Source organism: Wasmannia auropunctata, unplaced genomic scaffold (genome assembly GCF_000956235.1).
Source record: "Wasmannia auropunctata unplaced genomic scaffold, wasmannia.A_1.0 LD335989.1, whole genome shotgun sequence".
In the NCBI taxonomy this organism is placed as follows: Eukaryota; Metazoa; Arthropoda; class Insecta; order Hymenoptera; family Formicidae; genus Wasmannia; species Wasmannia auropunctata.
The window spans coordinates 180,523-193,428 of NW_012026901.1; the positions used below are offsets into that span (position 1 = coordinate 180,523).

At 35.7% G+C, this 12,906-nt stretch overlaps 3 protein-coding genes across 5 annotated transcripts in view; 1 reads left to right on the forward strand and 2 right to left on the reverse strand.

Annotated features, from left to right (window-relative positions):
- Positions 1-509: 509 nt before the first annotated feature.
- On the reverse strand, positions 510-5,222 carry LOC105454007 (odorant receptor 4-like). The gene is made up of 6 exons (XM_011696316.1): positions 4,920-5,222; positions 4,032-4,359; positions 2,503-2,733; positions 1,489-1,602; positions 1,134-1,289; positions 510-594 (listed from the first exon to the last, which is right to left on the reverse strand). The coding sequence occupies exons 1-6, from the start codon at positions 5,168-5,170 to the stop codon at positions 544-546; spliced, it is 1,131 nt and encodes a 376-aa protein (XP_011694618.1). The 5' UTR covers positions 5,171-5,222; the 3' UTR covers positions 510-543.
- Positions 5,223-9,166: 3,944 nt separating this feature from the next.
- On the forward strand, positions 9,167-11,581 carry LOC105454009. Of its 3 annotated transcripts, none has more exons than XR_974941.1 (3): positions 9,167-10,630; positions 11,183-11,298; positions 11,426-11,461. XR_974941.1 is itself a non-coding variant. In XM_011696318.1 (3 exons), exons 1-3 carry the CDS (start codon positions 9,964-9,966, stop codon positions 11,572-11,574), a joined length of 921 nt encoding a protein of 306 aa, XP_011694620.1. In that variant the 5' UTR covers positions 9,167-9,963; the 3' UTR covers positions 11,575-11,581. The 3 variants fall into 3 exon arrangements, 2 of the variants coding, with proteins under 2 accessions (XP_011694620.1, XP_011694621.1); XM_011696318.1 differs by having other exon boundaries at positions 11,239-11,343; positions 11,426-11,581; XM_011696319.1 differs by having other exon boundaries at positions 11,239-11,298; positions 11,426-11,581.
- Positions 11,582-12,263: 682 nt separating this feature from the next.
- The window catches only part of LOC105454046, a 6,408-nt gene continuing 5,765 nt past the window's right edge, over positions 12,264-12,906 (reverse strand). Inside the window, exon 3 of the mRNA XM_011696373.1 lies at positions 12,264-12,701. Coding sequence (XP_011694675.1) covers positions 12,264-12,701 — 438 coding nt within the window. The remainder of the gene's footprint in view (positions 12,702-12,906) is intronic.

Genomic DNA, 12,906 nt, shown 5'->3' on the forward strand with positions numbered 1-12,906 from the left:
TTTACTATTGCGTGAAGTTTGGCCAAGAATTCGACAACTGCGATACCCAAAATTTAACTTGTCGACACTGTTATAACGTCATAAAGCCACGGACCACAATGCCAATGGCCATGCGTACGATTCTAAAACGACTCTACAGCGGCAAATTGATCACGCAAGGGTCGCAGACTAAACGCAGCCGCAGAGGTAATCACCGATTGCAACCAACTGAGAACAAAAGTTATGGTGGTTTACACGGGACATATTACAGGGGAATAAAATTGCAGCGATCGAGCGATAATTACGGCGCACGATCGCAATATATAATGATTGTCTTATTCTGTCAAAAGTGGGAAAAATTAGTGGCTTGAATAATACAAGAGAGATGATTTTTCTATCAACTAAAATATTATAATAAAAGAAAACAGTTAATACATTTTTAGGATTGTATTTAGGATTGTAGCCACAATGTGTGTTATTAAATTGTTACAATTAATTTATAGAAAGGCGCGAATAATACTTTGACTTTCTCGCAGCAAGAATACACAGTAAATTTTTTCGACATCAATACATTGCGTATAAAACAGATATATATGACGCGGAGGCTTTCAAACTCTGAAAAATTAAATAATATATAAACAATAAATCAGTTTACTGTGTATAAAATAAATCAATAAAATAAAACATTATTACAAACAATTTATATCATAATGAGTGATATAAATTATTTTTACTTAATAATTACTAAAATAATTACTAAATTACTTTTTACTTAATAATTATTATTATAGCATGAAATAAGGATGAAATAAAATGGCTTTCACATGATATATTGTCAATTATACTTATCCATAAACTGTTGTCCTGTTTACAAAAGTATTAAATTAATTTTTATATTTTATTCATACATTTAGAGATAAACACCAATAGATAATTTTGATCCCGTTAACAATATGATATCAATAACAGGATCAAACATGAAATATAAAATAATTCTTACACTCTCTCTTCTTATAATAAAAACAACAATATATAGACAAACGCGAATATATAGATTAACGCGTATTGTAGCAAAGTTGTTAACTTATGTAGCCATAAAAAACCTACATAAAACTGGCCATAAAAAATTCACAATTTTATTATAAAAATCTTACATTTGCGAATCCTTCCAGCGATAAATCCATAAACTTCCCTGCAGTGATGGTCAGCCGTCTTTGCGATCTCATTATCACAAATAATAGAACGCGGGAATCCCGAGGCTTGAGAGTATACCAAACAGATTTATATACAGCATCGCCGATCGTTTTGCTCTAAAATGTAAAAATGAGAGACAAGTGCACGCGAAAATACGAGACGCAGTCTCGTACGCAATGCTTCATTTTCACACGAGCAACGTCTCCGTATATCGATCCAATCTTTTTATCAGCAATGCGGTCTAATAATCTTTTTAACAGCCTTGCACATCCTTAAAAAAAGGATAAACCGACAAACAATTTCGGAGCTACTCACCTTATTACTCAAATATTCACCGGCGAAGCAGAAGATAAACGCCTCCAAAGTGATGGCAATGTAAAAAAACAGGGTCTTCACTAACATCAAAATCCCTTCATCTGTGCCCAACGACTGTAAGTCGAGAAAATGATCAGGAAAATGGTTCGACAATTCCTATAAGACGGAGATTTCAGACGCGCGGACATTAAGCGATTATCTCCCAACATCGTGCAATTCACGTGGGCCACAAAGGGCATTATTTGAAGATAAAAGGATATTCGGCCAGTCGCATAGCTTTCTAACAGACTGAAAGATGACTGAAGAGCTCAAAGTCATGCCAATACATTTACAAGAAATTCTTTTTATTCTCTGCTTGTGGCTAATGGAGATTCACAGGAGGAGTCTGCTATACGGTTTGAGCGAGCATGTGAAACTGACCATTGTTATTGAATAACATTAAACCCTCCAAACTAAAATATGTGCAACACATGCAACGTATAAATAACTACGTCTAGAAAGCGTGTGTAAAGTTAGCATCCCAACTTTAAAATTCCATAGTTCTGATTAAAATTCCCGCGCGCTTCATTGTGAAGAGACGAAGAGTTTTCTCTATAGTTTATAAAAGTTCTGCTTAATAACAATTGTTATTTTAAATTTAAAAAATAACTAACTTTTTATCAAAATTCATACTCGAATAATTCTGAGCGGCTTATTATAAACTATAAGAAACTCTTTGTCTCTTCAACATGAAACGGGAACTCTGAGCAGAACCATGAAATTTTAATGTTAGTGCAACACACTAACTTCACACACGCGTCTAGAAATAAAATTAAAAGTTTATATTGTCATTTGTTTCCGATTTAGTATAAAAGTCCACGTGCAGATGTACGTATGCATAGATATCATTTTCAGATAATATCTTCGCGTGTAATAGCTTTCGTAAAACATAATGATTTGTGCACTGGGAGAATTTTAAATATGCATTTAGGAAACGAAATTTCAAACGAACGCTTGCAGATCTCAGATACTTACGGTTACTATGAGGAATCCGATGCAACATATGATTATTGTATTCGAGAAAAATTGCATCAGCGCAATTTGAGAGAAGAGTCTTTCGATGCTCTCCGAGAAAGCGATAATTTTATGATGCTTATTAATTAAGGATCTCACAACAGTAATGGGTAAATCATTTTTGTCATCCTTGTGGCAAATCTCTTCCATTTCCTGTTGCATGATGTCTATTTGCCCGCCAATGTGCAGCATCTGTACATCGTTGATCATTCAGTTACATGGCTGCTAAATAAAAGTATGCTTGAACTGTGTCAACAAATATTGCGTAAACACATTCTTTTCTCTTTCAAATAATTTAAACCGTACTAAGCATATGTATTCATCGATATATCAAATAAAAGAAAAGAATTATGCATCATGCATGCGTATGCATGCATGCGTATATAAGCGGCCTAAAAAGGAATCGAAAGGGAACAGATGGTCAAGCTGACTGTTTCACACTTCTTTTAGGTACTAACGTATAAATGGAAACGTCAGCCGGCCCACGATAAAGCCGAACGAGGCGAAACATGGTCTTGTCCACCTTGCGATATGAAACGTGAAGCAACCGGAAGCGGGACCGCCTCACCCAAGCGCGGAACCTAATGTGCGGGACGTTAGCCCGACATTACGTTCGCATGCGCATGGATCGTAGATCGAAAATGCGAACGAATCGCAGGCACGCGAACCTGACGCATTATAAAAGAAGGGATGACGGTGAGGGCATCGATCGCTGGGGATCAAGAATCTGTCGGTCTCGTAACGTCTCACGCATGACACTTGTATTATCACTTGCGCCTGCGCTTTGTGTCGTACCACTCGACTTTAGCTTCTATTCGTGCACAATTCGTCTTTCATGCAATTTTTTCTTCAGTGGCTTTCTTCATCTTCGCGCGTCGTGCACAAATCACGATTTAAATAAATATTGAGTTGTATTTTTTGGAAATTTTTGATTGAAAAATTGAAAATTCTTTGCACAATTGTTTATTTAATTTGATTGATACTTTGATTTGATTTTGTTACTTTTTAAAGAAATTAAAGCATTGTGTTGATTTATTTAATTATTAATAACTTATATGTAATATAATCTTTCTACTCTTTTAAAATTGTCATCTTCTTAAATTTCTTTTCTTCTCGAAGGATGTTAATCGAAACAGTACTAAAACAATTTTCAAAACACGTACAGTTTCTCTAGGAATCTATCACACGAATATACACACAATATCTCTACACGTGTACATATTTCTAATTATTTATTATTATGATCTCTGTCTATCAAATTCTTTAGTAGAGATAATCTTCTTGTTTAATAATGCGTTTTTTGTTTTACAGCGGTAAGAGTAACAGGAATTACTTCTTATTTATTAATTATTAGTAATAAAATTCTTATTAATAAACAGAATTATTTCTTTTTAATATTAAGAATTTTTCATTTATATTCTAAAATTAGAAATAATATTTCAGTGAGTTATAACGTAAAAAATAATAGTATATAATCAATCGCAACTCACCAATGTAACCAACAATGCATCCAGCATACCTATGGCAGAGGCCACCGCCATTAGACGAAAGAATTGCACCCACATCACGATCTCGTACATTGGCGATTCACAGAATTCGAAGGGCAATTCCATCTTTATCAATAACTCCCGGCAATCGTCGTCGGTCTTTGTACTAAAGTTGATGGACGCGGTACTGTAAAGCAACACTGCTGTCGAGTAAACACCGATGATCAATTTCGAGCAGCGATGTGCGAGAACTGCTTTGTCGATCATGGCGTACATGTTGGAATACTCGTGCCAGTCGTTGGACATCGCCATCAGGACATCGTCGAATATTCTACAATGTAACAATTCGCAATGCATTTTGCAACATCGATCTATATTCACGACGTTGCGGGGAAAATGCGCTTTCGCGAAAAGAAGAGAAACGAATTAAGTCAATTACCAAGCTAGTTTTCTAGCTCATTCTTCTAGATCAAAAATATAAATTTCTAAGTATCACATGTCTTCAAATTGCTGCGCTGTATTATTAATACACGCAATTAAAAAATCATTATATTTATTTAAAACAGCTAAATAATGGAATTAAGAATTTCACATGTGTAAAAATTATTAGGCACCAAAATCCAGCCGTGATCATTGAAGGCGCTCTCAAATTTAATGTGTATTTACATATTCTAGTTCAAATTATAATTATTGTTCATTATATTTATATTATGTTTATAACATAAAATATATGTATATGTCTTTTCAGGTAACCCGAAACTAAACATTAAATTGCAGAACACTTAAAAACAATTTTGCTTGGCAATCAACAAATTTCATGTATTATTACTTGATCCGCGATGAAAATATGACATTTTCCAAAATTATTATAATGTTGTAGGAAACACGTACCGGTTATTGACCCACAGGACAATCAGCTTAAAGAAAAGGAGGCTGTGCGGCAAGGTGGTGCTTAAACCGTCTATCAGATTTGGCAGCTGCTTGGTGCTGAAGTGTGTCAGAAGATAATGATACTGGAAGATCAGCCCGATTCCCATCACCAACGTCCAAAGCAGTTTAAAGAAAATTGAAGAATTCGGCCATATTCCAGTAAGACGGAGGCCGATTTCGACCGGTCGACTGACAGTACTGGTCGGTATCATCGCGCATAAAATTTCACGTTTTTACGAAACGAAAAATAAATTTCTGACAGGTCTTCCGCGTACGATCGCTGCACGTACTCGCTGAAGGATAAGCTTCAAGATATTAACATGAAGATCGGATCCCGCCCCACTTTAACGGCCACCGACCAATTGCAAACGCTAGACGTGTATTTTTATCATGTACTTAGGAATGCAGAAAAAAGTTGCTACGATCGAACGATGATTACAGACCTCGACGGGCAAAGAATCGACGAGAGCGCTATTTGGTAACTTCCGTAACGGGAAAATCGCCGACATCGTTATTGCGGGTGATTTACTTTAAAAATGCAAGAAAATAGGGAAAAGTTACAGCGCGTTATTACAAGATTGCCAGAGTGACCCTTGTCAAGAGAAGTTTCTGAACAAAATAGCGAACATAAGTTCCCGAGCATGTGCTGAATTTTCGCGAAAGATCGGTCGAAATGCATAGTAAATGCAGTAAATAGAATTGATATGATCGACATTTACCCTAAACAAGAGAATTTCGATAAGCAATTCAATAAAACTTCGTATGCTGCAAATGATAAACACAGCAAGATAAATACTACTTTATATATTTTTAAGTGATGAGAACAATTATAACGTCATTTAGAAGTTTAAGAAAAAACAGACGAAACGTGTATAAAAACGACAAATGAGTAAAATATGGAAAAATAAACGTAAGTAACACGTAATAACTTAAAATGATATTCGTGGATAAGTTTATGCATCGTGGTGCTACAGAATTATAATCGAAAGTAAAATGAAGAACTTTATGAGAAGGGGTGGAAGTCAAATATCTTTGACAGACTTGATGCGCGAAGCATGACAGTACAATGTTCAGTGTTCAGTGTTCAAGAGTGGAGATTTCATGTTTCTTATATATGTATCTTATAGTGCTGTATGTGTTGTGTTTTTAAATAACATTTTATTATAGACATAAAATATAATCAATAGGTTTTGTTTACTCAGCAGAAGTGTTTATGCGATTTTTTGCAATGTATGTTACAAATTATTTTGTTATAAATTGGAATAAATATCTTCTTATTTTTTTTTATTAATTGATGGACTTACTTCTATCCCCAAAAGCAAAATAAGTAACGAGAAATGAATAAAGCCAAGTATAGAAAAAATATTTTTGCATCGTATTTAAATATTTGTTTATGTTAACTCTTTCTACATTAGTTAAATTAAGATTTCAATTCGAGACGTTCATTGCACCGCAATGATTATTAAATAATTATTTGATAATTACATCAAAACAATCCGTCTTTTGTACAAGATTTTTAAAATTTTGTGTATATTTTCAATACATGGCATGTAACACCGATATATAAGATGCAGATGCCTTTATAATCTACGAGAAGAAATCGTAATGTCACTTTCGTTGTTTAACAAATTAATTTCATGCTTTTATAATTATGTTGAAAAAGTTATTACACAAAATAAATATTGTAATAAGAATTCAATTCTTTGTTATGTAAGGATTGTGCTGGTTAATAAATGTTGTTAATTAAATGATAACAGTGATGCTTAAAAGAAATTCGTAATTATTTAAGTATTTATAATCATATCATTGATATCATTAATGAAAACGTAAATTTCAAAATTCTTACGCTTGTAAAACCCTCTAGAGATAAGTCTATGAATTTTCCGGCTGTCATTGTCAATTCCTTCTGCGATCTCATTATCAGTATGAGCAGAATTTTACTCTCCGTAGGCTTCAGTTCGTACCAAAATGAATTGTACGCCGCGCGATTTATAGACTTGCTCTAAAACAAGAAATAAGACATCACCAATAATTAAAAAATTTGCATAGCATATTTGTACGACAATCCAGTGCGATGACTTGATGTTTATTTCTTCGCATAAATCGACTGTTCATTTCATTCATTACTAATTGTAATAAGAAATAGAAGTATATCGATATATTAAAAAAACTACATTAAGGAAACAAAATTTTACATTTTATGGAAAAGAAAAATCGAGGAAATGAAGTTAAATTTAATCGTGTTTTGTCTTTTAGAATTATTTGACATTTTATAAACATTTTTATAAACTTTTTTGTCATTAACAACAGATAAAAATACTTATTTAATTACTATTGCAGTGACAATTTATTTACATTGTGTGCTGATTAAAATGCAATAAATTCGTAATAATTACAATAGATTAATTACAATTATTGCCACGATTCGATTAATGTCAGAGATATATCAGCCTAACTGCGATTGTCGTTTTGTCATCTCAAAACATCAATACTGACGATAATATCAACATTTGATGCTATAAGTATTTCATATGACTTGTGATCATGTCGATATAAAAAACGTCCTTTTCTGAATTTTAAACTGTAAATTCTTTGTTCTCAATAACAAACATTTAGAGTCCTTGAGTTAAATAATTAAAAATAAGCTTCTTGAGAATTAATTAGTATATTAGTTGATCCTGTGACACAGATAAGGGACAAAAATCTTATTAATATGATTTACAACATTATAATCGTTTAATGTTAGCGTCTATTGTATTTTTCGTTAGATAAAGAATCTAATTAATGTATATGTATAAGTGAATAATGCAGAAAATAAATACAATAGGGAATAAAGTACAAAGATATTTGAAAAATGTCATGCTATTGGAATTAAAAAAGAAATTTCTTAAATTTTTTTATTTGACTTGTCAGCATTAAGGAAAGTGATTTTGTATGTAGTAAAAAAATTATTTTTCAAATGAAAATAAAAAATTTGAACCTCTTGTATGGTACTACCGTTCTTCTGTAAGAAATTGTCAATTACTGTGCACAGTAGTTGGAAGCACATGCGCGCAAACAATTCGCATTTCGTTTACCATATTTTTGCGTTTTTTCAAAGAGCCATTATTCTAGATACGTGATCGTTCCTACGAAGCGTAGCTGAAAAAGTCGTTTCCTATACATTATTCAAGCAACTAATTTGTCTCATCACGTCGGTATAAAAAACCGAACGAAATCTAGGAGAAGTCTAAGAGACTTGATCGTCTGCCGGCTTTCCGACCGCTTTACCGAACAGACGATACCCGCTCCCTAGCATTAGCTGAGAAGCAAAGAGTCTTTGCTTCGGCCAAGTATAAGTTCTCGGCAGCTAAACGCAAACTCCTTCCGCTGCCTTCCCGGGTCTCGCCCCAGGGTAAAGTGTCTGCCTGCGCCACGACTTCCTGGCGGGCGACCCTGATAATCCGACCTAGCCCTAGAATCGACAGCACCGCAGACCCCGTGTTCGGAGTCAGAGCCAAGTGTCTTGGCCGTCGACTCGCCTCGCGTCCCGGCATCCGCCTCCTGGGTAAAACGCCGTTACTCACACCGAGAGCCCTTGATAGGCGACCCGGAAAACCCCCCGCGTGACACGATCGCGAAACTGTCGTCGGGGCATTTGGCAGTTACCACGTGGTAACTGTCATTTCGGCACGAGAATAACACGTGACGTCGCGTCATCTCGCCGCGTTTGCGTTCGCGACAGCGTCCACCGCCATCCACGCTACTCGTTACGATACTCCGCGCTACCTGTGGCACGGCCCGCTTGTACATAACTTGTATATACATATATATATATATATATATATATATAGATAGATATACGTATATATGTATATGTATATGTATAATCGTCATCAATGCAAGATACCGTGTTCGTGTATTAAGCCACCGATATTTAACAATAACTTTAAAAATTTCATATCAACTTTTGTTTTACTATATCTGCGATTATTGAAGAGAACAATTGATAATGCATAATGGAGTTCAGAGTTGTATGTTAATATTAATTTTTATATAATTGTTCGCGACTGCGCTTATGGCCCTGGCGCGAGCGCTCAACGGGCGACATCTCTCCCGGGCCCGACACCACGCTAGGCGGATCGAGTAGCTGAGCGGGGTGCCGGGGACGGGGGAGAGGGATGGAGAAGAGAAACCCCTCAAAATTCGCGGCGTAATGAGTCGCAGTCGATCTTGCGAGAGCTGTAGATCTGTGCGCCTGAACAGGTCTCACTCTTTCGCCGGCGAGTCTTATTCGCGGCCCTGTTTTCCTTGCGCGAGTACGCGTAGCAATTATATAGTTGTACGGCTCATGCAGCTTTGCATGAGCCCCGCTGTATTAGTGACTTTGTGACAGTGAAATATACACTAAAAATTCGAGCTCCGTAAGAGTTAATTCGCGCCAGAGACCGCTACTCCGATCCTTTGCCTCCGGCCATTCTCCTTTCGCTGAGGGACTCCAACCCGCACTTCCAGTGCAGGCGAGCCATGAAGCAAACATTTGGTCCTTCGAGCCGGATGCGGCGAGTGAATCTTGTGAGGATTCGGGCCTTGCGCAAATTTTACGCGCTTCTTTAAACGCGATTTTCTTTCGCCGCTCACCACGTGGTGAGCACGAGAGCGCTGCTTCCGGTGCGCGCGCATGCGTGTTCGATCTTCGCGCGCTCCTGGATCGGAACGTGAGTGCAGTGCGGTGTGCTTGGGAGCCCTCCGGCCCTGCTAAAGGGATCGAAAGTTGCTCTAATTAATAAAAGGAAGGTGAGTGCATCGGACTCTTCGTCCCTCTTTGAATACCGGGAGCGCGCGCGCGCGCGAACTCTTCGGTCCACGCGCCGATCACGTGATCCGCCTTTCGCGCGTTCATGCGCGGTGCACGCGCGCGACTCGTGCTTCGACTTGCGCGATTCGGGTAACCGACGCGAATTTGAACTTATCTTATTTTCCTTTGCCGCCGACTCAGCGAAAATGAGCGTGTCATCGGACGATCATGAGGAGCAAGCAAATGAAGGAACTAATTCGACAACAGGCCCTGGTCGGATACATGGACCGCGCGTGGACAAACACGCTAAAGCTAGGGCAAGCGAAGATTACCGAGTTCGAGCTTAAGACACGGTTGGAGCGTATGGACGAATACTGGAGTCGAATCCAAGAGCAAAATTTCAAACTGGTCGCGTTCGAGGAAATCGAGAAAACAAATTATTATAAGAATGACATGTTTTCGAACTCGGAAGAGAGCTACCTCTCTAACCGTGCTAAATTCCTTACCGCGATGTCCAACTTGGCGCCCAAGATTGCGATGGTCGAACCAGCAGACGCGTCCGCGACACCGCTCATTAAGCAAATGCAGCTACCGAAGATGAGCTTACCTAAGTTCTCAGGCGATCATCTCGCGTGGGAGAGCTTTCGTGATCTTTTTCGCTCGCTGGTACACGATGTACCATCCATATCGCCGGTTCAAAAGCTGCAATACCTAAAGAGCTGCCTCTCCGGAGAGACTGCGGACGTCATCGCGAACGCTCCATTGACCGATGCCGAATACGAGGGTGCATGGACCGACCTAATGACTCGTTACGATAACGGCCGCATTTTGCTTTTCGTGCATATGCGCAACCTCTTGTTATTAATGATAACGGAACACCTTGTAAATCGATGGGGTACGTTCATGATCATATAACAAATTATTTTCAACAATATATTATTGCCCGGTTTTTACACTCTGAACACGAAATTTACTGGTAATCTATCTGAGACTGATGAGATTAATTTTATAGTAACTGGTTTTGAAAATTTCATGCACTGACGAAGAAGGAAACAGCACGTAAATAAATATAAAAAATATCAAAAATGTACTTATAACATGAATATTTGTTTTTTTTTCTTTTATCGTCATTGCATATAAAGCTTGGTAAAACGCTGCTTAAATATATATACATGGCTTTATGATTATATTTAAAAATGTTTTTCAGTTTACGTAAACATAATTACAATAAAATACATGCACAATATTATATTTGAAAATTAAGATAACTTCAATTAAAAATAAAACCACATATCTATATAAAGCTTTATGGTTTTTACTTTCGATAATAATCATACTATTTATATGTATAATATAACGTAACATAAACCTTAATCAATATTCTCCAATTTTAAGTATTTTGTTCGATATAAATGGTCGTTATTTAAGACATTTTATTAAATTTTAGATCATTATCTGAACGAGTTTCAAGTCAAATATAGTAAAACAAATGTTTCTTGTTAGGACGAGCCAGCATTAAAAGCTACCTTCGACATCTTCGTAAAGCACCATCAAAAATAGGAGGTATTGTCAAATATATACATACGAGAGCAATTTGTGGAACACGATGTAAGATGACACACTTCTGATGACATTGCTTCTATATTCACTTATATCGTGGCGATTGCGATAATGTCCAATTTCGTTTTAGATCCAAAACGTTGGAAACGCGGACTTGGTTATCAATATATAATGCAGACCATCTTTGACATCACGCAAGTAAAATTCGTGCATATGTACTGCTCACAAGGTCGTACCGCTTTTGGCCGAGTCAATATCAATAGTTCCATATATCAATAGTTCCAGGAAGAAAATTTTTTCACCTGAAACAAGATAATTCGAGATGTTTATGGTTAATAGCTATTAATTACTTATACCATAATTTTAAAAAAAGTGATTTTTAATTGAACATAACATTAACAGACAAATATAACAGATAAATATGGTATACACAAATATATATGTATTTTCTTTAGCTGCGGAAAGATATATACGCCGTAAAAATAATTGTCTCTTGTTTGAGAAGTCGACAAATATGTTTTCAAAACTCGACTAAATATCAATAGTCATTCACAATAGTCATTTTCACGAAAATTTTTAAAGCTTTTCAATTAGATTATCGGTCTACTTATTAATTTCTAAATTATAAAACTTTAATTTACATTTCAAAGAACACGCTGTTATAATTCGATTTCACAACGCGCTTTTCCTTGAAAATACAAAAATGCAGTATTGCAAGAAAGCAAACGAAATTGTTTATTAATATTAATTTAATTACACAAATTTGCATCAATTTAATAATCCACATGAAAAATGGATATAATTCAAAGCCACAGAAAGAGTTATTCATAACCAATTAATTATTAAGTATGAATTATTCTACAAGTTAATGATATATAATAAGTGCATCTTTTAGAATTCTGTTTTAGGACATTTTCTAGAAGCAAATTTTTCCTTCAATAAAGATACGTTCGACGTTCGATACCTACCTACAATTTTTTCGCTGCGTTGTCCGATTTTACTTCTTTAATAATGTTCTTAAATTCTGAAGTCGTTACAACAAACACATCTTTTTTATCGAGTAGTTCCTCTGCAATGATCACGATAAATTTTCGTTCCTCTTCTGTCCAGCCTTCTAAGTCTTTTATAATATATACTTTATCTTCTATTTCAGAATGAATTATCTCTGAAGTTTTTGAATATAGGTCTGTAGCAAAATTGCAGGCATCTTCTATGGAAATATTGTGATTATTAAGTTTTATAGCCAATTCTTTTCCTTTAGGATTACGCCTTAAAAATCTTTCCCACGCATCTTTGTACGTAAGCTTAAATTCCCGTTTGATAGGTAAAACATGTTTTTCTCGATACTGTCCAATGAGTCTTTTATAATCTAATGGTTGCAAAAATTTTAGGTACAACATTTTAGCCTAAAAAGTATAAAGAATAAACATTTAAAAGTAAAAAGTACAAATAATTAAAAATTTTAAATGTCTATGAATACAATTACCAATTGGTTTTTTAATTTGAGTTGGTTTCTATTGGTATCTATTTCCTGTTGCTTATTTTTAAGCATTTCTTTCTTATAATGCTCATTAAGCAGTTCAACTACATTTAGATCGGAAGAGCACACGT